This window comes from Mercenaria mercenaria, chromosome 14, assembly GCF_021730395.1.
Source record: "Mercenaria mercenaria strain notata chromosome 14, MADL_Memer_1, whole genome shotgun sequence".
NCBI classification, from domain to species: Eukaryota; Metazoa; Mollusca; class Bivalvia; order Venerida; family Veneridae; genus Mercenaria; species Mercenaria mercenaria.
In genome coordinates this window covers 40,010,410-40,034,221 of record NC_069374.1, presented here as the reverse complement: position 1 = coordinate 40,034,221, position 23,812 = coordinate 40,010,410, and the positions used below count along the sequence as shown (strand labels likewise).

The window sequence follows — 23,812 nt, the reverse complement described above, 5'->3', positions numbered from 1 at the left end:
TAGAGGCTGTATTTTTCAATTAATCTTCATGAATTTTGGTCAGAATGATTACCTTGATAAAATCTAGGCCGAGTTAGAAAATAGGTCATCTGGGGTCAAAAACTAGGTCACTAGGTCAAATCAAAGAAAAACATTGTGTATGTGATAGAGGCTGTATTTTTAAATTAATCTTCATGAATTTTGGTCAGAATGATTGCCTTGATGAAATCTAGGTCAAATTTGAATATGGGTCATCTGGGGTCAAAAACTAGGTCACTAGGTCAAATCAAAGGAAAACCTTGTATATGCGATAGAGGCTGTATTTTTCAGTTGATCTTACTGAAATTAAGTCAAAATGAGTACCTTAATGAAATCTAGGCCAAATTTGAAAATGGGTCATCTGGGTCAAAAAGTAGGTCACTAGGTCAAATCAAAGAAAAACCTTGTGTATGCGATAGAGGCTGTATTTTTCAATTGATCTTCATGAAATTTGGTCAGAATGATAGCCTTGATGAAATCTAGGTCAAGTTCGAATATGGGTCATCTTGAGTCAAAAACTAGGTCACTAGGTCAAATCAAAGAAAATATTTACTTATACTCAATATTTTTGCTCCAATTTTAATGATAATTAGTCAGAATATTTTTTCCATGAAATCACTAGGTCAAACATGTTTACTCTGTTTAATATGCTGTGTTATGGTGTGTTTCTCAGGTGAGCGACCTAGGGCCATCTTGGCCCTCTTGTTTTGTTAAAGTTTTATATAATGTCCAATATCTCTGTTACAAGCTATTGACTATTATGCCCCTTTTACTGGCAAAGCTTTAATTGCCCCTTTTACTGGCAAAGCTTTAATTCAGAGTCAATCACTGAGAAAAGTCGAGCATGCTGTCTTACAGAAGCTCCCTCTTGTTCTAACTTTAAACTTTCTTAACAGATTAAATTTGTAGACTCAAAGTCTCAATTTTGGTCTGAAATGGTGGTGAACATGCATTAACATTATTCTACTCGAGGACTGAAAAAAAAACGAAGCTGTAAATTAGTCTGAACACAACTCATATATATTATGTAAATTCCTTACCCCACCCACTTTCGTATAAAAATACTGATCATTAATGATTTTGATGTGAAAAACAGAAAAAAGAAATACATCAACATGTATTTACCCTTACCAAAATAATGTAGATTGATGATATCAAATCAGTGGGTGTGTGTTTTCATCCATTTTTCAATGAAATAAGTCCGATTTTATTAGCAAATTAATTTGGTAAACATTGGAAGAAAATGGCGTAACTGCATAAGAGGAAATAACATTCATTTCTTTTCTTTGAATAATCAAAAAATCATTTCAGCTGGGAATTATTTCTTATGACTGGGAGTTTTTTTTGCTTCAAACTGGTAAAAAATGGTGCCTAATTGGCACTGAGAATGGACCGATATTCGGCCCCGTGAGACAGGTGGAAAAGGCCCAGCTTGTCTAATCCCTTATCAAAACAAACAATCATGTTATCAAAATTCACCTGTGAAAAACAACTCTTTCCTCCAGCTACATGTGTGTCAAACATGTATAATACACAACAGTCCGTGACACTTTGATTTACTGTGTAAACATGCTTGGCACTCTTTGGTAATTATCAACCCAGTCATAATACTGATTTTTTTTTTTTTTTTTTTTTTGAAAAGCGGGAGAATTATGGTTTTGGTCGGGAGACGGGAGGCAAGGTGAAAAAATCGGGATTTTGACCCTCCCGCGCGGGAGATCACATGTATGCCTGAAGGGCCAAAATAAGCTATTTTGACCTTTTCTGCACAATCGCAGCTTTTTTTATGATTTGATTTTTACCAAACTTGCACACAACTTGTATCACCATAAGATCTTAGTTCCTTTCTTCAACTGGCCAGATTCCATCATTGGTTCCTGAGTTATGGCCCCTGAAAGGGCCAAAATTAGCTATTTTGACCTTGTCTGCACAATAGCAGCTTCATTTATGATTTTATTTTAACCAAACTTGCACACAACTTGTATCACCATAGGATCTTGGTTCCTTTCTTGAACCGGCCAGATCCCGTAATGGATTCCAGAATTATGGCCCCTGAAAGGCCCAAAATTAGCTATTTTGTTATCAAAATGGATTTATATCAGTAAGTACTTTTAGGACTCATTTCAAATTTCATTATTGCCTTTAGTTGGACTGAGACAATTAGGAAAGATAACTATGGACTGATTTTATATTAAATTACCTCCCTTTATTTCAAATTAAAATGGGTATATCTCCATAACTAACGAAGATACTGATCGGAAATTTCATTTATGATATCAGATTGACTTGGACAGTCAGTGAAGATACATATTGACTGAATTTATGACAAATTACCTTGTTACCTTATTTATTTATTTTTTATTTGGATTTAACGTCGCACCGACACATGAAAGGTCATTTTGCGACTTTCCCCTCCGTGCATTATTTCATCACGAGCGGGCACCTGGGTAGAACCCTTTATTTTTTATGTAAATGAATATACCTAGCAGCTTCTAATGAGATTGGTTTTTAGCTCACCTGTCACATAGCGACAAGGTGAGCTTTCGTGATCACCCTTCGTCCGTCGTCAGTCCAAGCGTCCGTCAACAATTTCTTGTCTGCACGATATTGATTTCATTTATGATTTTATTTTAACCAAACTTGCACACAACTTGTATCACTATAAGATCTCGGTTCCTTTCTTGAACTGGCCAGATCCCATTATGGGTTCTAGAGTTATGGCCCCTGAAAGGGCCAAAATTAGCTATTATGACCTTGTCTGCACAATAGCAACTTTATTAATGATTTGATTTTTACCAAACTTGCACACAACTTGTATCACCATAAGATCTTGGTTCCTTTCTTGAACTGGCCAGATTCCATTATGGGTTCCAGAGTTATGGCCCCTGAAAGGCCCAAAATAAGCTATTTTGACCTTGTCTGCAGAATAGCAGCTTTGTTTATGATTTGATTTTTACCAAACTTGCACACAACTTGTATCACCATAAGATCTTGCTTCCTTTCTGGAACTGGCCAGATTCCGATATGGGTTCCAAAGTTATGGCCCCTGAAGGGGTCAAAATTAGCTATTTTGACCTTGTCTGCACAATAGCAGCTTCATTTATGATTTGATTTTAACCAAACTTGCACAAAACTTGTGTCACCATAAGATCTTGGTTTCTTTCTTGAACGCCAATCCCATAATGGTTCAGATTATGGCCCTGAAGGACCAAAATTGGCTTTTTGACCTGAAGTAATAGTTATTTAGGTTCGACATCGAAATAATTTACGGAAACATACGGAATATTATGAGTGCCAGGTCATACTTAGGACAATCACTTGCAACATATTTCAACTGACAATCTTTATTTTGCTGTTATTATTGCTCACCTGTCACATAGTGACAAGTTGGCTTTCGTGATCACCTTCGTCGTCGTCCATGTGTGCTTCGTAACAATTCTTGCTGCAAATGCAGCTTCATTTATGATTTGATTTTAACCAAACTTGCACACAACTTGTGTCACCGTAAGATCTTGGTTCCTTTCTTGAACCGGCCAGATCCCATAATGGGTTCCAGAGTTATGGCCCCTGAAAGGGCCAAAATTGGCTATTTTGACCTTTTCTGCACAATAGCAGCTTCATTTATGATTTGATTTTAACCAAACTTGCACACAACTTGTATCACCATAAGATATGGATTCCTTTTTATACGCTTGCAGGGATGTATTATGTTATCGCCTCAGTGTCCGTCTGTCTGTCTGTGTGTTGGTTAGCAATTTCCCTTCCGCTCTGTTACTCTTTAACCCCTTGATGGATTTCAGAAAAACCTGACACAAATGTTCACCTCATTGAAACAATATGCAGAGCGCATGTTTCGGATGGCTCACTTCAATGTCAAGGTCACACTTAGGGGTCAAAGCTCATATGACTTTGTTTTGTGTGAATATTGCTCTGCATTTGCGTTGCCTTGCAGTGCTCTTGTTTTTATTTGGCAGATCCTTTTGTCCGCTTACAATAATTTTTTTTAATTACTTCCCTTTTATGTTACTATAAATAGCTTATTTAGTTACTATTTTATTATTGGCCGTAGGGAAAAACAGAGACCACTTTTCTGTGGTACAACATGGATGGTACCTCCGATTTTTAGGTGTATTTTGACATATCTGTACCTTATAAGAATTTTTTCTTTTTGTTTTTGTTTAAAGCAATGGTACTCAGGTGAGCGATATAGGGCCATCATGGCCCTCTTGTTTGGTTGATATTTATGTCTTCCATGGTAAGAAATATGAAATGTTATTTATGTCTTCCATGGTAAGAAATAGTCATGTTAGATAACTATTGATTGAACGTTTATCAATATGAATACTTTTCTAATATATTGTTAATTACCTCCCCTGATTTCAATAAAAATGGATTTATCTCGGTAAGTATTTATAGGACTCATTTGAAATTTCATTATTGTCATTAGTTGGACTGAAACAATCAGGGTAGATAACTATGGACTGATTTTATGTCAAATTACCTCCCTTTATTTCAAATTAAAATGGATGTATCTCGGTAACTAATGAAGGTTCTGATTTGAAATGTCATTTATGCCATCAGATTGTCTCGGACAATCAGGGTAGATAACTTTTGACTGAATATATGACAGATTACCTCCATTTATTTCATGTAGATGAATATTCCTTGGCAGAATCTAATGAGATTGGTTTTAAATGTTATTTAAGTCTTCCAGGGTAAGAAATAGTCATGCTAGTACAAAAATGCAGCATTTGAGAGTAGGATACTCAAACTTGATATTGAAATTGGCCCTGACTAGTATGTGACCCATAGGTCAAAAGGGACTGTTACAACAAAATGTTTATCCTGATGATAATCACACATTTTATGTGTATGCCTATGTGATCTTTGTCAAAACTTGATCTTATCATTTAGAGCAATGGTACTCAGGTGAGCGATATAGGGCCATCATGGCCCTCTTGTTTATAAATACCAACCAAAATATGCATCAAGACAGCACAATAAGGTTTATTCTTTTTACAGATTTTATTATATACATATTTAATATCAAAGTCATATTTGTAATACTATATCATTACAATAATGGGTACAAATAAGGGCTTAACTCTTGCACCAATATTTTATTCATTATTCCCTCTTTTTACTTAGAATTTCAGGTTAAAGTTTTGATGCACTTTCCGCTCTATCTCAGTTATTACTAAATGGATTTGATTTAAACTTAAAATAGCTGTTCCACATCATCACTCACATCATATGACACAAGGTCTGTAACTCTGGCTCCAATTTTTCATGAATTATGTCCCATTTTTACTTAGAATTCATGGTTAATTTTGATGCATTTTTAGCTCACAATGCTCAGGCGAGTTTTTCTGATCGCTCGATGTCCGGCGTCCACCATGTGTCGTCTGTCAACATTTAGCTTGTGTATGCGATAGAGGCTGTATTTTTCAACTGATCTTCATGAAATTTGGTCAGAATGATTACCTTGATGAAATCTAGGATTTTTTGAAAATGGGTCATCTGTGGTCAAAAACTAGGTCACCAGGTCAAATCAAGGAAAATCCTTGTGTATGCGATAGAGGCTGTATTTTTCAATTGATCTTCATGAATTTTTGTCAGAATGGTTACCTTGATGAAATCTAGGCCTTGTTTGAAAATGGTTCATCTAGGGTCAAAAACTAGGTCACTAGGTCAAATCAAGGAAAAACCTTATGTATGCGATATAGGCTGTATTTTTCAATTGATCTTCATGAAATTTGGTCAGAATGATTACCTTAATGAAATCTAGGCCGAGTAGCTTTGTAGTATCCTTTTTATTGGGGATTTGATAGTGTTGTATGTGTAGATGAAGGGGATCGTTCGGATATCTCTTGTTGTGATTCCCGCACGTTGGTTCTATGCTAAGCTTAATTAAGAGGTCCTGTCTTTTCAGTATTTCAGTTATTCCTAAATGGATTTGATTCAAACTGAAAGTAGTTGTTCCACAACATCTCCCACATCATATGACACAAGGCCAATAACTCTGGTACCGATATTTAATGAATTATCTCCCCCTTTTTCTTAGAATTTCAGGTTAAAGTTTTGATGCACTTTCACTCTATCTCAGTTATTACTAAATGGATTTGATTCAGACTTAAAATAGTTGTTCCACATCATCACTCACATCATATGGCACAAGGGCCATAACTCTTGCACCAGTATTTTATGAATTATCCCCCCTATTTACTTAGAATTTCAGGTTAAAGTTTTGATGCACTTTCACTCTATCTCAGTTATTACTAAATGGATTTGATTCAAATTGAAAATAGTTGTTCCACCTTATAACCTAAATCATATGACACAAGTTGCATAACTCTGGCACCAATTTTTCACGGACTCAAGTTATTGTGCAATATCTTCATCCACCATTTGGGTCATCAGCTTCCAGCTTCCTCAGATGTGCCCAGTTTTACTATCCAGCACTGAAATAGTCGAACGCACTTTCTCCTGTGATAGATCGTGTTTAGCACACCTGAGCACACAAAGTGCTCATTGTTACTTATTGTGATCACACTGTATCCGTCGTGCGTCCATTCGTCCGTCATCAACAATTGTGTTTTAACAACATCTCCTCCAAAACCACTGAATGGATTTTGATGAAACTTGGCGTGAGTGTTCCTTGGATGGTCCTCTACCAAAGTTGTTCGAACGATTCCACTTGGTTGCACATAGGGGCCGCCACAGCTAAAAATAGAAAAATCTTCAAACAACATCTCCTAAATCGAAATAAAGTTTGAAATAATTTCACACAAATGGTCCTTAGTCACCCTACAAAGATTTTTCAAATTATATCGATTTGTCAAAAAAGATGGCCGCCAGGGGGCGTGGCCACTTTTCCTTTATGTATATAGTGAAAACTTTAAAAATCTTCTTGTGTGAAATTGCTAGCCCGATTTGAAAATAATTTTACACAAATGGTCCTTGTGTTACCCTCTACCAAGATTGTTCAGATTATTCCGATTCGTCAAAAAGCATGGCCGCCAGAGGGCATGGTCAGTGAAAACTTCAAAAATCTTTTTGTGTGAAACTGTTAGCCTGATTTTAAAATAATTATATGCAAATGGTTCTTGTGTGACCATCTACCAAGATTGTTCAAATTATTCCAATTTGGCTGCCAGAGGGCGTGGTCTCTTTTCCCTATATGTATATAGTGAAAACTTTAAAAATCTTTTTATGTGAAACCGTTAGCCTGATTTTAAAATAATTTTACACAAATGCTTCTTGTGTGACCCGCCCTCTACCAAGATTATTCAAATTATTCCAATTTGTCAAAAAACATGGCTGCCAGAGGGCGTGGTCTCTTTTCCCTATATGTATATATATAGTGAAAACTTTAAAAATCTTCTTGTGTGAAACTGCTAGCCCGATTTTAAAATAATTTTTTTAATTATTCCGATTCGTCAAAAAACATGGCTGCCAAGGGACATGGTCACTTTTCCCTATATGTATATAACAAGAGGGCCATGATGGCCCTATATCGCTCACCTGTTATCATTGCACTTGAGGACAAGAAGGTCCTCAGAAAAAATATATAAGTACAAAGGACAGGAACAACAAAGGGAAGAAATTTAACCAAAAAGAAAAAAAAAATTCTTACAAGGTACAGATATGTCAAAATACACCTAAAAATTGGAGGTACCATCCATGTCGTACCACAGAAAAGTGGTCTCAGTTTTTCCCTACAGCCAATAATAAAAAAGTTACTAAAAATAAGCTATTTATAGTAACGTAAAAGGGAAGTAATTAAAAACAAAATTTATAGTGAGTGAACAAAAAAAGGATCTGCCAAATAAATCTGTTGACATAAATGAAATTTCAGATCAGTATCTTCACTAGTTACGGAGATATACCCATTTTAATTTGAAATAAAGGGAGGTAATTTGACATAAAATCAGTCCATAGTTATCTACCATGATTGTCTCAGTCCAACTAATAGCAATAATGAAATTTCAAATAAGTCCTAAGTACTTACTGATATAAATCCATTTTGATTACAATCGGGGGAGGTAATCAGATATAAAATAACTCTGGAACCTACGATTGGATCTGATTTGTCATGGAATCCAAAATTTATTGTTGAAGATATTTTGGAAGTTTGTATCAAATAAAACCATAAATGAAGTCTCTATATGGCTGCAAAAGCCAAAATAGCCAATTTTGGACATTTAAGGGGCCATAACTCTGGAACCCATGATGGAATCTCGCCAGTTCAAGAAAGGAAGCAAGATCTTGTGGTGATACAAGTTGTGTGCAAGTTTGGTTAAAATAAAATCATAAATGAAACTGCTATTATGCAGACAAGGTCAAAATAGCTAATTTTGGCCCTTTCAGGGGCCATAACTCTGGAACCCATTATATGATCTGGCCGGTTCAAGAAAGGATCCGAGATCTTATGGTGACACAAGTTTTGTGCAAGTTTGATTAAATTCAAATCATAAATGAAGCTGCTATTGTGCAGACAAGGTCAAAATAGCTTATTCTGGCCCTTTCAGGGGCCATCACTCTGGAACCTATAATGGAATCTCGCCAGTTCAAGAAAGGTACCAAGATCTTATGGTGATAAAAATTGTATGCAAGTTTGGTTAAAATAAAATCATAAATGAAGCTGCTATTGTGCAGACAAGGTCAAAATAGCTAATTCTGGCCCTTTCAGGGGCCTACAGGGACCATAACTCTGGAACCCATAATGGAATCTGGCCACCTCAAGAAAAGAACCAAGATCTTATGGTGATACAAGTTGTGTGCCAGTTTGGTAAAAATCAGCTCATAAATAAAGCTGCTATTGTGCAGACAAGGTCAAAATAGCTAATTTTGGCCCTTTCAGGGGCCATAACTCTGGAACCCATAATGGGATCTGGCCAGTTCAAGAAAGGAACCATGATCTTATGGTGATACAAGTTGTGTGCAGGTTTGTTTAAAATAAAATCATAAATGAAACCACTATCGTGCAGACAAGAAATTGTTGACGCACGGATGGACTGATGACCGACGAAGGGTGATCACAAAAGCTTGTCACTATGTGACAGGTGAGCTAATAATTTGTAGAAACTTAGAAAATCTTTTTGTGTAAAACTGTTAGCCCGATTTTAAAATAATTTCACACAAATTTTCCATTTGTGACCTTCTACAATTAGACTGTTCAAACTTTTCTGATTCATCAAAAAAAATGGCTGCCAGACGGCATGGACACTAATTTCATCAACAATTTCTTTAAACAACATCTCCTCCAAAACCACTGAATGTATTTCAATGAAACTTGTTACAAAAATGATATCTTGGCAGCCCTTTTTCAAAGTTGTTCAAATAGTTCCAGTTCATTGAACATATGGGTCTTTTTTGTTAAAGATAAGTGTTCAGCTATCAGACTTTAAAAATCTTTTTCTCTAGAGCTTTGATATAGGCTAACGTAGAAGAAACCTTACTCTGCACTTGTATCATTATGTTATACAAACACACTTGAAGCCTTGTACAAAGGTTAACACTTCAGGGTCATGAAAACTGTTTAAGGCCTGAATGAAGAAAGTTAATTCCTCTTGTGTGTGTGTGGCCAGATCGTGAATATATCGTCAATATATCTCCACCAGATTATAGGCTTTACCTTCTGTGTAAGATAAAGGTCATTAGATGAAGTATGATCCAAGTTTTAGAAGTCTGTTCCCTGCGATTGTCTAGAGCTGATTTTAGTGCTTATACCTTCTCTATGTGGTAGAGTGCAGTTATGTCTATTGTGACCAAGATCGAATTTGCCGGTATTTTACCTAGAATTTCAACAGGAAGTCATTTGTGTCATGTAGATAAGATGGTACGTTCTGAGCCAATGGCTTGATAAAAAAATCTACATAATTATATTCTGATAATTTTTCTGTCGGACTGTCGCATGCTGAAACAATAGGACTGGTCTTTTTTATGAATTTTAGGAAGCATATAAAACACGGGGGCTCTGTAGTTTTTTTGCTTGCAAAAACTGGATATCTTTGGTAGGTAAGAGATTGTACTTCTTGAGATAATTAAGGAATGAATTTATTTCTTTTGAGATTTAGTTCCGTCACATGGTATTTCAGAATAGAAGTCTTTATTCATGTTGAGCTGTCTAAGCCCTTTCTGTATGTAGTCATGGTGAGCTTTTGTGACCACTCATTATGTCCGTCGTGTGTCGTGCATCGTCCGTCGTGTGTCCGTCAACATTTTCTAAAAAAAATCTTCTTCTTGAAAACCACTGGGCAGAATTGCAACAAATTTCACAGGAATGATCCTTGGGTGACCTCCTTTAAAAAATTTTCAAAGAATTGAATTCCATGCAGAACTCTGGTTGCCATATGGCAACCGAAAGGAAAAACTTTAATAATCTTATTGTCCAAAACCACAGGGCTTTGATATCTGGTATGTAGCATCATCTAGTGGTCCTCTACCAAGATTGTTCAAATTATCCCACTAGGATCAAATATGGCCCTGCCCTGGGGTTCACATGGTTTATATAGACTTATATAGGGAAAATTTGAAAATCTTCTTGTACAAAACCACAAGGCCTAGGGCTTTGATATTTGGTATGTAGCATCATCTAGTGGTCCTCTACCAAGATTGTTCAAATGATCCCCCTAGGGTCATATATGGCCCCGCCCAGGGGGTCCCAAGTTTTACATAGACTTATATAGGAAAAAAATCTTGTCTGAAACCACAAGACATAGGCCTTTGATATTTGGTTTGTAAGCATTGTCTTATGTCCTCAACAAATTTTGTTCAAATTGTACCCCTGGGGTGAAAAGAGGCCCTGCCCTGGGGTCACTTAGTTATTATGTGAATTATATAGGAGAAAATACTTAAAAAATTATCTGATCCTATTTCCAAGACTGTTTAATTATAATTACCTGATGACCACAAGTAATATGATTTCACTTGACTGTGACCTTGACCTGCTGACCTACTTTCTTGTTTTTTAAGATACAGCCTTGAAATTTGGATGACACACAGTTTTGCACACCGATTGTAAAACTGAATTTCATTGACCATGAATATAACCTACTGATTTTCTTAATATTTTAGCATCAGTTTGATATTTGAAACATGTAGCTCATATTACTCAGGTGAGCGATCCAGGGTCATCATGACCCTCTTGTATTACAATGTCGGAATTATTTCTTAAGGATGCCACTGCTCTTCTCTTGGCTGGTGTGACATTTGATTGGATTTTAAGATGTTGACAATGGTGGATATGATGTACGAATTTAAATTGGTGGATTTACCATGTGGAAGTCAGAACTTGTGTTGAAAGGTGTTTGCTGGTCGGTATCAATAATGCTCCATTGAAAAAATTGTGCCAAACATAAATGTCTGTTAAAAAGAAGGATGTCATTTGCAAATTCAATTTCGTCATGATTTAAAGGTGTGGGACTGAAAGATAAGCCCCGGTGTAACGGTCAGTTTTTTCCCCAGTCAGTTTCCCCCTCCACATAGTCAATTTTTATGTCTCCCTCCCCCCTCTAGGAGAGACATATTGTTTTTGCCCTGTCCGTCTGTACGTATGTACATCACACTTCATTCCCGATCAATAACTGGAGAGCCATTTGACCTAGAACCTTCAAACTTCATAGGATGGTAGGGCTGCTGGAGTAGACGACCCCTATTGTTTTTGGGGTCACTCTGTTAAAGGTCAAGGACACAGGGGCTTGAACATTGAAAACCATTTCCGATCAATAACTTGAGAACCACTTGACCCAGAATGTTGAAACTTCATAGGATGATTGGTCATGCAGAGTAGATGACCCCTATTGTTTTTGGGGTCACTCCGTTAAAGGTCAAGGTCACAGGGGCCTGAACATTGAAAACCATTTCCAATCAATAACTTGAGTACCACTTGACCCAGAATGTTGAAGCTTCATAGGATGATTGTTCATGCAAAGTAGATGACCCCTATCGATTTTGGGGTCACTCTGTTAAAGGTCAAGGTCACAAGGGCCTGAACATTGAAAACAGTTTCCAGTCAGTAAATTGAGAACCACTTGACCCAGAGTGTTGAAACTTCATAGGATGATTGGTCATGCAGAGTAGATGACCCCTATCGATTTTGGGGTCACTCTGTTAAAGGTCAAGGTCACAGGGGCCTGAACATTGAAAACCGTTTCCGATCAATAACTTGAGAACCACTTGACCCAGAATGTTGAAACTTCATAGGATGATTGGACATGCAGAGTAAATGACCCCAATTAATTTTTGGGTCACTCTATTAAAGGTCAAGGACACAGGGGCCTGAACTTTGAAAACAGTTTCTGGTCAGTAACTTGAGAACCACTTGACCCAGAATGTTGAAACTTAATAGGATGATTGAGCATGCAGAGTAGAAGACCCCTATCGATTTTGGGGTCACTCTGTTACAGGTTAAGGTCACAGGGGCCTGAACATATAAAAACCATTTCCGATCAATAACTTGAGAACCACTTGACCCAGAATGTTGAAATTTCATAGGATGATTGAACATGCAGAGTAGATGACCTCTAATGATTTTTGGGTCACTCTATTAAAGGTCAAGGTCACAGGGGCCTGGTCATGTAAAATCAGTTCCGGACAGTAACTTGAGAACGACTTGACCCAGAATGTTGAAACTTAATAGGATGATTGGACATGCAGAGTAGATGACCCCTATTGATTTTGGGGTCACTTGATCAAAGGTCAAGGTCACAGGAGCCTGAACAGTAACTTGAGAACCACTAGGCCAAGAATGTTGAAACTTAGCGGGATGACTGGACTTATCAAGTAGATGATCCCTATTGCAGCCAACCATAAGTGTCTCTGTGACTTTCGCTCCTGACCCCTATTGACTTCTTCTTGTCTATACGACTTAACAATGCATTGGGGGAGACAAGCACTTTTTTACAAAAGCATCTTCTAGTTTCCCCCCTGAATTGCAACTTGTTAGTCTCTTGATCATTCTTATGGGAGGAAAAAACTAATTAGTCAATTCTTTCCCCCCCCCCCCCCCCCCCCCCCCCCCTCGTCAATTTTCCTGGCTATTCAATTATTTCCCGTTAGTGAATTGGAACTGGTTATTCTTGGTTATTCTTAACTAGCCTGTTTTTTATTTCTGATAGTCGGTTTTCATTTATGTTTCATATTTTGTGTAAATTAAAGAAATGTTTTTAAATGAACTTATTTTAATTTCTGTTATATTTTTTTAATTGATGGCCTTTTTCGTGTTTCAATTTCTTCTAAGGTAAGGAAATTACTGCTGGTCAGTTCTTTTCCCACCTAGCCAGTACTTGACCAGTAAGGTGGGGGAAGTAAATTGACCATTCAGTTCTTTCCCCATTAGCCAGTACTTAACCTGTTGGGTGGGGAGAAGAAATTGACCAGTCAGTTCTTGCCCCCCTAGCCAGTGCTTGACCTGTCGGGTGGGGAAATGAAATTGACCAGTCAGTTCTTTCCCGCTTAGCCAGTACTTGCTCTGTTAGGTGGGGGAAGAAATTGATTGGTCAGTTCTTTTCCCCTTGCCAGAACTTGACCTGTCTGGTGGGGAGAAGAAACTGACCGGTCAGTTCTTTCCCCCCTGGCATATACTTGCTCTGTTAGGCAGGGGATGAAATTGACTGGTCAGTTCTTTCCCTCCTAGCATATACTTGACCTGTCAGGTGGGGGAAGAAATTGACCGGTCAGTTCTTTCCCCCCAGCCAGTCCTTGCTCTGTTAGGTGGGGGAAGAAAATGACTGGTCAGTTCTTTCCCCCCTAGCCAGTACTTGACCTATCAGGTGGGGGAAGAAACTGGCCGGTCAGTTCTTTCCCCCTTACCAGTACTTGATCTGTCAGGTGGGGAAGAAATTGACCAGTCAGTTCTTTCCACCTTACCAGTACTTGACCTGTCAGATGGGGAGAAGAAATTGACTGGTCAGATCTTTCCCCCCTAGCATATTCTTGACCTGTCAGGTGGGGGAAGAAATTGACTGGTCAGTTCTTTCCCCCCTAGCATATACTTGACCTGCTAGGTGGGGGAAGAAATTGACCAGTCAGTTTTGCACTTTGATGCACTTTCACTCTATTTCAGTTATTACTAAATGGATTTGATTCAAACTTAAATAGTTCTTCAACATCATCACTCAGATCATATGACACAAGGGCCATAACTTTTGCACCAGTATTTCATGAATTATCCCCCCTTTTTTACTTAGAATTAGGTTAAAGTTTTGATACACTTTCACTGTGTCTCAGTTATTACTAAATGGATTTGATTCAAACTTAAAATAGTTGTTCCACCTTATCGCCCACATCCTATGACACAACCCGGCTGTCAAAATTCCAGAAATTTCCATGGAATGTCTTTGAATTTCCATGGAAGTCCAGACTCTGGAGTAATCGGACAAACTTTCAGGAGCTTGATATGGAATACTGTGGAAAACTGCGGAAAAATGTCCAGGGATTTCCGAGAACTTTCCATGGACAATTTACCGGAGTGATTCCACGGACGTCCATGAACAATTTTTCGGAGTTATTCCGCAGTCGTCCAGGAAGTTCTGCTGACAGTATTTTTCTATAGCAATAAATGTGATTTATAGACTTTTTTGCAGTACATGTATAGTGAGCAATAACACTTCAGTACAAGCAATATGATTTTATTGCATGTGACCACTTTTGCAGTTTCAAACACTATATGATATATTTGAACAAGGAAAATGAATCTTTGCCAGTTAAAAGTGACTGATTAGAATATTTTTTAAGCATATACATAGTTTCGAAGAAAGATTAGTTACACTTAAATAATGATGAATTCATTCAAAGAAAGTACCTAAAGATATCTGTTTTCATATATGCATATTATTTATAAAATCTTTGTGAAGCCTTTGGTTATACTTTAGCATTCATTGTTTTATGCTATATAATGACTGATGTACAGTCTGCATATGCAATCTTGTGCGCGCCTAATCTCCCAAACCATTGCACCCAATTTAATGAAACTTCACACAAGTGATCAGTACTAACCCTACTTGTGCATGGTGCATGTTACATTCTTTTAGATAAATATTCTGCAAAGTAATGGGACTTTGTTTTTTGTTACTATACTATATACATAGAGTCTTTATACTTACAATCCATATTATTATGCAGTCTTGTGTGCGTCAAATTGCAATGTACTGTGTCAGTGCGTGCAGGGGGTACATTCATCACCTTCAGTGATAGCCTGATAGGTCTAGTTTTGACACAGACTCAAGCTATTGTGCAATATCTTCATCCACCATTGGAGTCATAAAACACTCCAGTGACAGCTCCAGTTTGCTCTCAGATGTGCCCAGTTTCACTATCCAGCATCAAAATAGTCGAGCGCACTGTCTCCTGTGACAGCTCTTGTTTTTACGCTTTATAACCTTTTCCAACAAAGGTTTAAGTGGAGGTGTGAATTACATCTAGTGATACCTCCAAGAGGTATGAATTACATCTACTAAGTGATACCTCTACCTTTTTTTAAAAAAAAAGAGGTTTATTGCTGGATCTATGTAAAACTTTTAGAAACTTCAGCTAGTTAGCATACAGACACATATTCATGTAAAAATGCAATAAAATCAAATGTTCATAGGCCATTTTCAGGCATTTTCCTATGAGAAATACATTTTTTCCTAGAAAATCAAACTGATTAATGGTTTTTATCAAAGTTCAAACATTTCCTTCTACCATCCATGAAGGCCTTTAGTATCTGGGTAAGAAATTAATAAAAAGCCCTGTTATGGAATTGGTTGGTCAAACAGTAGGCTTTATATGACATTTGTATTTATACATGTATTTGCTGAACATTTATGTAATAAATTCCTTTGATAAAAAAAGAAACCACTGTGACAAATTGAAGAAGGTCTTGATGATTTTATCAAATGTAAGTATAGCATTCTTGCACTGATTTCTTCAATAGTTATGCAACATAGTGACCATCTGAACACAGAACAGTCACTAAATTTTAAGTTTTAAAATTTCAAGATTTCTTTTGAAGTCTGTTTTTTTTTCTTCTCTTTTCAGATATATGCATTGAACAAAATTATGACAGAGCTGGAAAACAAAAGATTCATGGACTTTTGTCAAGCAAAAGGATTGAATAAATTATAACAGCAATTTTCAAATTACAAAGATTATTAGGAGTTTATTTGTAACATTATTCCATAAGGCTGTCAGCCCATCATGGCATAGCAAGCATACACAAAAATAAGACAGTGAAAACATATACATAATTACACTGAGCTTAATTTGGAGAAGGTCAGACAATCAGTTTTTACAAACTTTTTCATTTAACATCATTTAATCCTCTCACAATGTTTCTGTTAATTACATGGACTATAAGTTATAATATTAAAACTGCTTTAGCAAGTTAATTTTGTTACAGAAAAAAAAAATGTTCTGCTTCTACATGGTAAAATAATTTTGTTTTCAATGCTGAAGCAATGAAAATTGTTAAAATCGGTTTCAATGGGAAATACCTAGACTGGCTCCCATCCCTATGTTTGTTCTTATTTTATACATATATATGTTTTTTAGTTAAGAGGGAAGTAACTCCAGCAGGTTGTTTCTACATTGACTTTTTTTATTGCCCCTGGCTCCGAACATAGGATGAACATGTATGGTTCAGCCATCAGATAAAATGTGCTATTTTAGAGGCTTAAGATTTTCTTATTTTTTTTTATTTTGCTTGCAGTATTTATATAAAAAATAACCATGCAGCCAGGGAAACAGGCTAGGAAATACCTTGAAGCCTCTAACTGTTGTCTGTGGTGGGGGGGGGGGGGCATAAAAATACTACTACTGGCATAGAACAGCTATACAGTTACTGGAACAGACCCAGAGAGAGAGAGTAGAAACTACTCGCACCCTAGGTAGCTTCAGAGGTGATGGCCAGTTTACCAGCATGCAATCAATAAAAAGCAATAAATCACTTGTAACAATACTGATAAGCTAAGGCCAGAGTTTCCTTGATGCAGGAATTAATGAATAACATAATTTAAAATGATAGTGTGCTGTTTATATAGACTTACAAAGTCTGTTGAGATCAAATAGTCTGTAAGGACTGATGCCAGTCTACTGTTTATAGTGAAGGCATGTGCATTTTACTGCATGTCTTTTAAATTTGCCCATATTTTTCAGGAAACTTGATATATGGATATAAGACATCCACGTTAATCAATTTTGTGCAAAAATTAGTTAAAAACTATGACAATAAAATGGGTCCTATCATTAGAATATAATTCAAAGCACAGAATAAATTCCATGAGGAAATTTTATAATAAGAAGACTATATTGAAAATACCTGTAGATGCTATTTAATTTTCTAACTATATGCTTGCCTGTCCATCAGTCAAATAAGGTAGAACTTGCTACGACTTTATAAAAAAAAAAACTGTTTTATAAATAGATGGCAGTCTGAAGAATATGCTTATCCTTATATTTCATCCATACTGGTTGAGAACCCGTTTCCGGACAGGACCAGTTTCCGGACACATGTAATATCCGCTTTATTTCGTTGTTATTCATGTAATTGTTTTATCTAGATCATTTAGATGTTTGTTCTTCATGTCTACAACAAATCACTATTTTATAAGGCTGTATAATGTTTGGGTTTTGGATGATAACTAACCTGCATTTACAAAACAACTTTCTGTCTTAACGGGGCATGAAGATAGCATTGCGCATGCGCAGTAGTTCACACATGCCGAGGTATCAAGTGGGGAAGAAATAATCAAACTACATAATGATTGTCTGGTGATAACATGTTCTACTTTTAATTTCACGCTAAAAGTTACGTAAGATGCAGGGCTGTCGATTTTTGCACTAATTTTATTCTATATCTATTGGAATTATCAAGAATTCGTATAAGACGAAATTCGAGTTTTTTATAGTCAACCTCGGTTTGCTTTCGTAGCTGCTATTGAACGTCGGTATATGTTTCATGTGCAAATTTGAAGAGTTGAATGATAAAAAGAGGTGTAGAAATAGTTTAATTACTTATTTTGATATCAAATTAACAACAAAACACCGTCAAAATATTTGTCCGGATACTGGTTTACCTGACGGGAAAAATAACTTATTTTAGTGACCCCATTTGAGGCCCCATGGAACCTATATTTTACATCACAACACGATGCTGATTACAACATCGGATGTGGAAGGAGCTGAAGTTTGTGCTGTGTGGGCTTCATTTATTTCAAATATTTTTTTAGGGAATAATGGAGCCGAAATATGAAAATGTGTCCGGAAAATGGTTCCCAACCAGTATATTAAGTATGTCTGTGTGTCTGTCATTTACTGAAGACGGAATCTGTAATAGCATGTCCTTGAAATGGCTAAAAGAACCATTTTCAGATTGAACCTGATCTTGTTTAAATTATGCATGCCGATGTACCATGTACAGGTTTTTAATAAAATTTTATTCAGTTCTGTCCTGTTTTAAAACTCTGCTATACAGTGGTATCACCTTACACAAAAACAAATAATGTAGATATGCACTGCACTTATTCTGTAATAAAGATCGTATAAAAATGCTCAAGCTGAAAACATCTTAAAAAAACATTTTCCTTGTAAATTATAAAGAACTTTCAAAAAGAAAAAAGAAATGAAATAAAGTCAAAGCCTTAAGTTTTCTATTCTCTGGTTCATGTAAATTGATAAATTATCTCTACTGATATGAATTTGCATTGTGTAACAATTATTTTGTTAATATAACAAATCAAATACAGATTTTTGTGGATTTAATTACGGTAGTTCTGCACATTAAAGGTAAAATATAATCTACAATGTAGAATTTTATTAAACCACCCCGTTTTAGAATTTCAGGACACATTAAGAAAAATTCGCAAAATATATATATTCTCGTGCTTGCATTTTACTAGACTGATTTGAAAGAATCTGGACCTTAAGCAAAATTTTATAATTGGAGTTTATGGGAAAATCGCACTTCTTATAACATTTTTGCACTACAGTGCAGATTTTATTAAAAATTCTCACAGTTTGTGAAGACATTATTGGAATTGTTTCATTGTAAACACTGTAACAATTGAATTTCTATTTTAGAAAGATAGTGGCATTGTCATTTAGTAAACACACGAACATCAGTAGTGCATACATAGGCTTTATTCTATGTTATCAAGAACTATGAAGTAACTTCATTACTTTCGGTTTATAAAATTATGAAGAACTACGTGATGAAGAACCATGCTTAAAATTGTTCATTGGCATATTCAGGTGTAATAAATTTCATTCAAACTTTCAACAAATTCAACAACAGGGTTAAATGATGACCCCATATCGCTCACCTGTTAAACTTGGCCTTGACGCCACATAACCCAGTCGCGAGTTTGGCCTAGGAATAATCAAGATAAACATTCTTACCAAGTTTCATGAAGATAGGGTCATAAATATAGCCTCTTAGAGTGTTAATCAGCTTTTCCTTTCATTTGAGCACGTGACCAAGTTTTTGACCATTACATGAACAGTGTCACACTTGGTCTAAGAATCATCAAGATAAGCATTCTTACCAAATTTCATGAAGATAGGGTAATAAAATTGGCCTCGAGAGACAAGCTTTCCCTTTGATTTGACCGGATGACCTGGTTTTTGACAGACTTCATATCCGATTTCTCGTATAGACAATATCCTACCAATATCAGGAAAAAGCTGCTGGTTTTCCAGTTTAGATTTAGCCAGCGCTTTCCATCAAATACCCATAAGAGAACAAGATAAAGAAAAGACTGCCTTTGCTACGCCATTTCACGGATTAATGGAATTTAACTCTATGGGATTTGGGCTTTCAAATTCACCAGGTTATTTTCAATCTTTAATGAAAGAAGTAATCATTTGCTATCGCTTACGTTGATGATGTCATCGTGTTTAGTAAATCCTTTCAGGAACACCTTAATCATATCAGCGGCCTGAAGAGTTTGTGGATTATCTCTCATAACTTTCATTTTTAAAAAGTCGTGTGCCAAACCATCTACAAAAAATCCAATCATTTGTCTTTCTATTAAATTTAAATCACCATTGTGACCTACGAAAGCTTCTGCCAAAGCAAAGAGCTATAAAATAAACAGATCGGCAACTTGAAAGGCATATAGAGCAAATCTCGCCAACATCCCGTGACAGCTGAATGAGATCTCGTTGTAAGCGTCTGTCGATCGTGATTGATCAAGTCAGCTAACGCTTTGAAATAAGGTTACTTTCGGATCATTTGTTTATCATGATAATGATGCATTTTTTAATGTTATTAGTATTTTCTACACGGGGAAGGAATGAATTTATGATTGAAAGTCTGAGACATCAACAGTTTTCGTTTGAAAAAGGACTCAAATTGGTTTATTACGTGCCGGGCGTACCACCAGTTTTATTCTTGAGTAAGCGTCTGTTGATTTGATCATGATTGATCAAGTTGGCAAACGCTTGAAATAAGATAACACGCTAACACGAGATGATGCGGGATTATCCCAAGTTGCCATTCTGTGTATTTTATAGTTCTTTGGCCAAAGTAAGAAGTCTTTCAGCATAAATTTGAACATTCTCGCCTGGAGCCTGTTTCATTATTCTAAGTAAACAGAATACATGCTGAGGATCATGTATTTCAGCGAACCTTGAAGACAACTCTGTTTTTACTTATCAACATTTCCGTTAGATATCTTTGTATGAAATCACTAACTGCCTATCTGCTTGATTGATAAGCAACTAGTTTTAATTTTTATCCCCAGTTAACCCCGTAAGGACACCGTATTTTTCAATATTTTTCAGCCAAAATTTAAATTGTTTTGGATCCCCATCAAATTGTGGTATAACCTGAGATATACTTTGAGTACCTACAATAGCCGAAACGTTAGACAATTCACGCCCCAAATTTTCGGAAATTGCTGCAATATCTTGATCTGCCATGACTAAGCCAACAAAAAAAAAAAAGCAAAGAAATTTTCACTCACCGATGCAGAAGGTATGATCGTCTATTTTTCTCCTGGATACCCTTGTCATAGTTGGTAGTACTTCCTAATTCGTGTTGTGTCCGCGACGTTTCGAAGATTCGTTCAAATCCTGGTGCCTTTAAGGTACCAATTCAACCCGTGTTGTGTAACAGGGTCTAAGGGTTCACTCTACTAAACTACAGCAACAACAACAACTGTTCTCTATGATAACTACTATCAATATTTTCTATATGCAACGATAATATATTTAAAACATCAATGTCTACTGATGCGTCTAGTATGGTGTGCTGTGTGTTGTGTGCTTGTCACCTTCCCCTTTCAGCCTCTGCCGCTGGCTAGCCCTGTGGGCAAAAAGGAAGCCTAGTGAGTGCGTAAGTCTTCCCTGCCAGTACATAGCCTCTCTGTAGATAAGCCCTATGCAGTGCCTTCTCGTGGCGACACATGGATACTGAGCACACTGTGGCCTCAGGCAGAACTGTATGACTCGGTGGAGGTCTGCCCCCAGACATGCGGCATGCAAGGCTCACCGATGCTTGGGTATGTCCTGCTGCCAATGAACAGATCCCTTGTGATTCCAGGGTAGGTCTTTTGGCTGGAATCTAAGGGAGAGGTAACCCTGATACCAGTTGGCGCTCCCTAACAGACTATGGTAAAAGGCAGTTACACCATGACTACACAATCATCTAGATTTAGTTGTGATCGCGCTGGTTCTTTGAGATACTTCCAGGCAGAATCAGTGCCGGGCTCTGAGCCAGAGTCCACCTCATACTACTGGAGGTAACTCCCATCGCCTTAGAGCTAGGAGACGAGGGAGGAAATCTACTGGCCACACGGGAAAAAAAAGAAGCCAATGCAACCTTTACAGGTTATGCATTGGAATGCAGAAGGACTCCTCAATAAGAAAATGGACTTAGAGAACATCTTGTTTGATTAGGACATTAAGGTCTGCTGCATCCAAGAGACTCACTTTAGCGAGGACAAATCCTTCAAGGTTAGAGGCTACCAGTGCTTCCGTTGTGACAGATGGGGTAGGAGCAAGGGAAAAATCCTAACACTGGTGAGAAACAACATAGCAGCAACACAGATCACCGTGCACATGGATGACTCTGAGTATCAGGCGTTACGCCTAAAACTTAGAGATGTGGAGTTAAATGTTACCAACCTCTACTCCCCAAATGACAAACCTCTATCCCGTGACACGATCCCAGTGCAGGACTCAAACTTCCTAGTCATTGGCGACTTCAACAGCCACTCACAGAGCTGGGGATATGACCACATAGACAGGCGTGGAGAAGAGGTAGAATCCTGGCAAGATGATCACAACTTATTGCTGATCAACAACCCTGACGACCAGGACACTTTCTATTCCAGACGTTGGCACACCACTTCCACTCCTGATCTTGGTTTCTGCTCTGAAGACATCACCAAGAATATTGCAAGAGAAGTAGGCCAGCAACTAGGCAGTAGCGACCACCGTCCTATTTACCTCACCTTGCAGTATAGGACCTTACAGGAACCAAGCTTACCTCGTTGGAACTACAAAAAGGCTGATTGGAAAAATACAGAGAGCTTACAGATGAAACCTGCAGACAGATTCAAACTGAAGGCAGGGACATCAACTTACCTTTTGAATAAAGAAGATCAACCCGAATGTGTACCATGTCAAACACCGCTAACTATAAAACACATTTTAATCGACTGTGTGGACTTTGCTACACAACGCAGTACATATTATGACGTTCAATCTTTGAGAGAATTATTTGACAACGTTTCAGTTGGAAATATTTTAACCTTTTTTAAAGCAGATAGGAATATATCAAAAGATCTAACACTTCTTATTTTTATTTACATCTTGCAATATTATTATGTTTGCAGCTGATATTTTAACACACACGTACATACATTTTTACATTACTGTTTTTAGATATGCTTTACATTTTTACATGGATGCTTTTAGATATGTTTTACATTATTCATAGTGTTCTTTACATTTTTACATGAATGTTTTTAGATATGCTTTACATTTTTACATCAATGTTTAGGCTTTACAGTTGGCGTTTGCAATATGACTTCTTCTCGGCAGTATGACTTCTTCTCGGCGATATATGACCATTTTGTGTCGATTCGCCGTAAAACCCAACTCACTCACTCACTCACTCTTACAGGTTCTTTATTGGATAGACAGGTTTCATCTCCCTCTGAAATAACAAAAGAATCGTTATTTTCTATTTCTTCTATCTCTTGTGTCTGTATTTCTTGTTCATTTGCTGTATCTTCTTTGAGACGTTGGTCTTTGGCTTTTCTCATCCTGTTTATATGTATAACCTGTAAAGATTCGAGATAACCACAGTTTACCTTGAACAAGACTTCAGATATTTTGTCAACTACCTTGAATGGTCCTCGCCAGAACGATGTGAACTTTGATGCACAACCTACCTTTTTAACTGGAAAGAAAACATATACGTTATCACCTATGTTAAAGTTTGTAAAGGACAATTTGTTATCATGATACATTTTCTGACGTACAATTGAACGGCCTGTATTTTCTCGAATCACTTTATGGGCCTTTTCTAATTTTTCTTGTAATTCCCATACCCATTGTGAACAAGGTATTGATTTTATAATAGGGGGCATTTCAAAGGCAAGGTCTAAGGGTGTTGATGTTTCTCTACCTAACATTAAAACGTTTGGTGTCATTCCAGTTGTTTCATTTTCTGTGGCTCTATATGCCATCATGACATAGGGCAGTTGTTCATCCCAATCACGATGGTTGTCTTCAACGAACATGCTTAACATAGTGGCTAATGTTTTATTGAATTTTTCTACCATTCCATCATACTGAGGGT

The 23,812-nt window shown here is 36.9% G+C and overlaps 1 protein-coding gene across 3 annotated transcripts in view; it reads left to right on the top strand.

Moving 5' to 3' along the window:
• Positions 1-18,447, top strand: part of LOC123527412 (uncharacterized) — a 104,332-nt gene extending 85,885 nt beyond the window's left edge. For all 3 annotated transcript variants that reach the window (XM_045306837.2, XM_045306838.2, XM_045306836.2), the window contains one exon: positions 16,042-18,447. In XM_045306837.2, coding sequence (XP_045162772.2) covers positions 16,042-16,128 — 87 coding nt within the window. In that variant the 3' untranslated portion in view covers positions 16,129-18,447. The remainder of the gene's footprint in view (positions 1-16,041) is intronic.
• Positions 18,448-23,812: the final 5,365 nt, after the last annotated feature.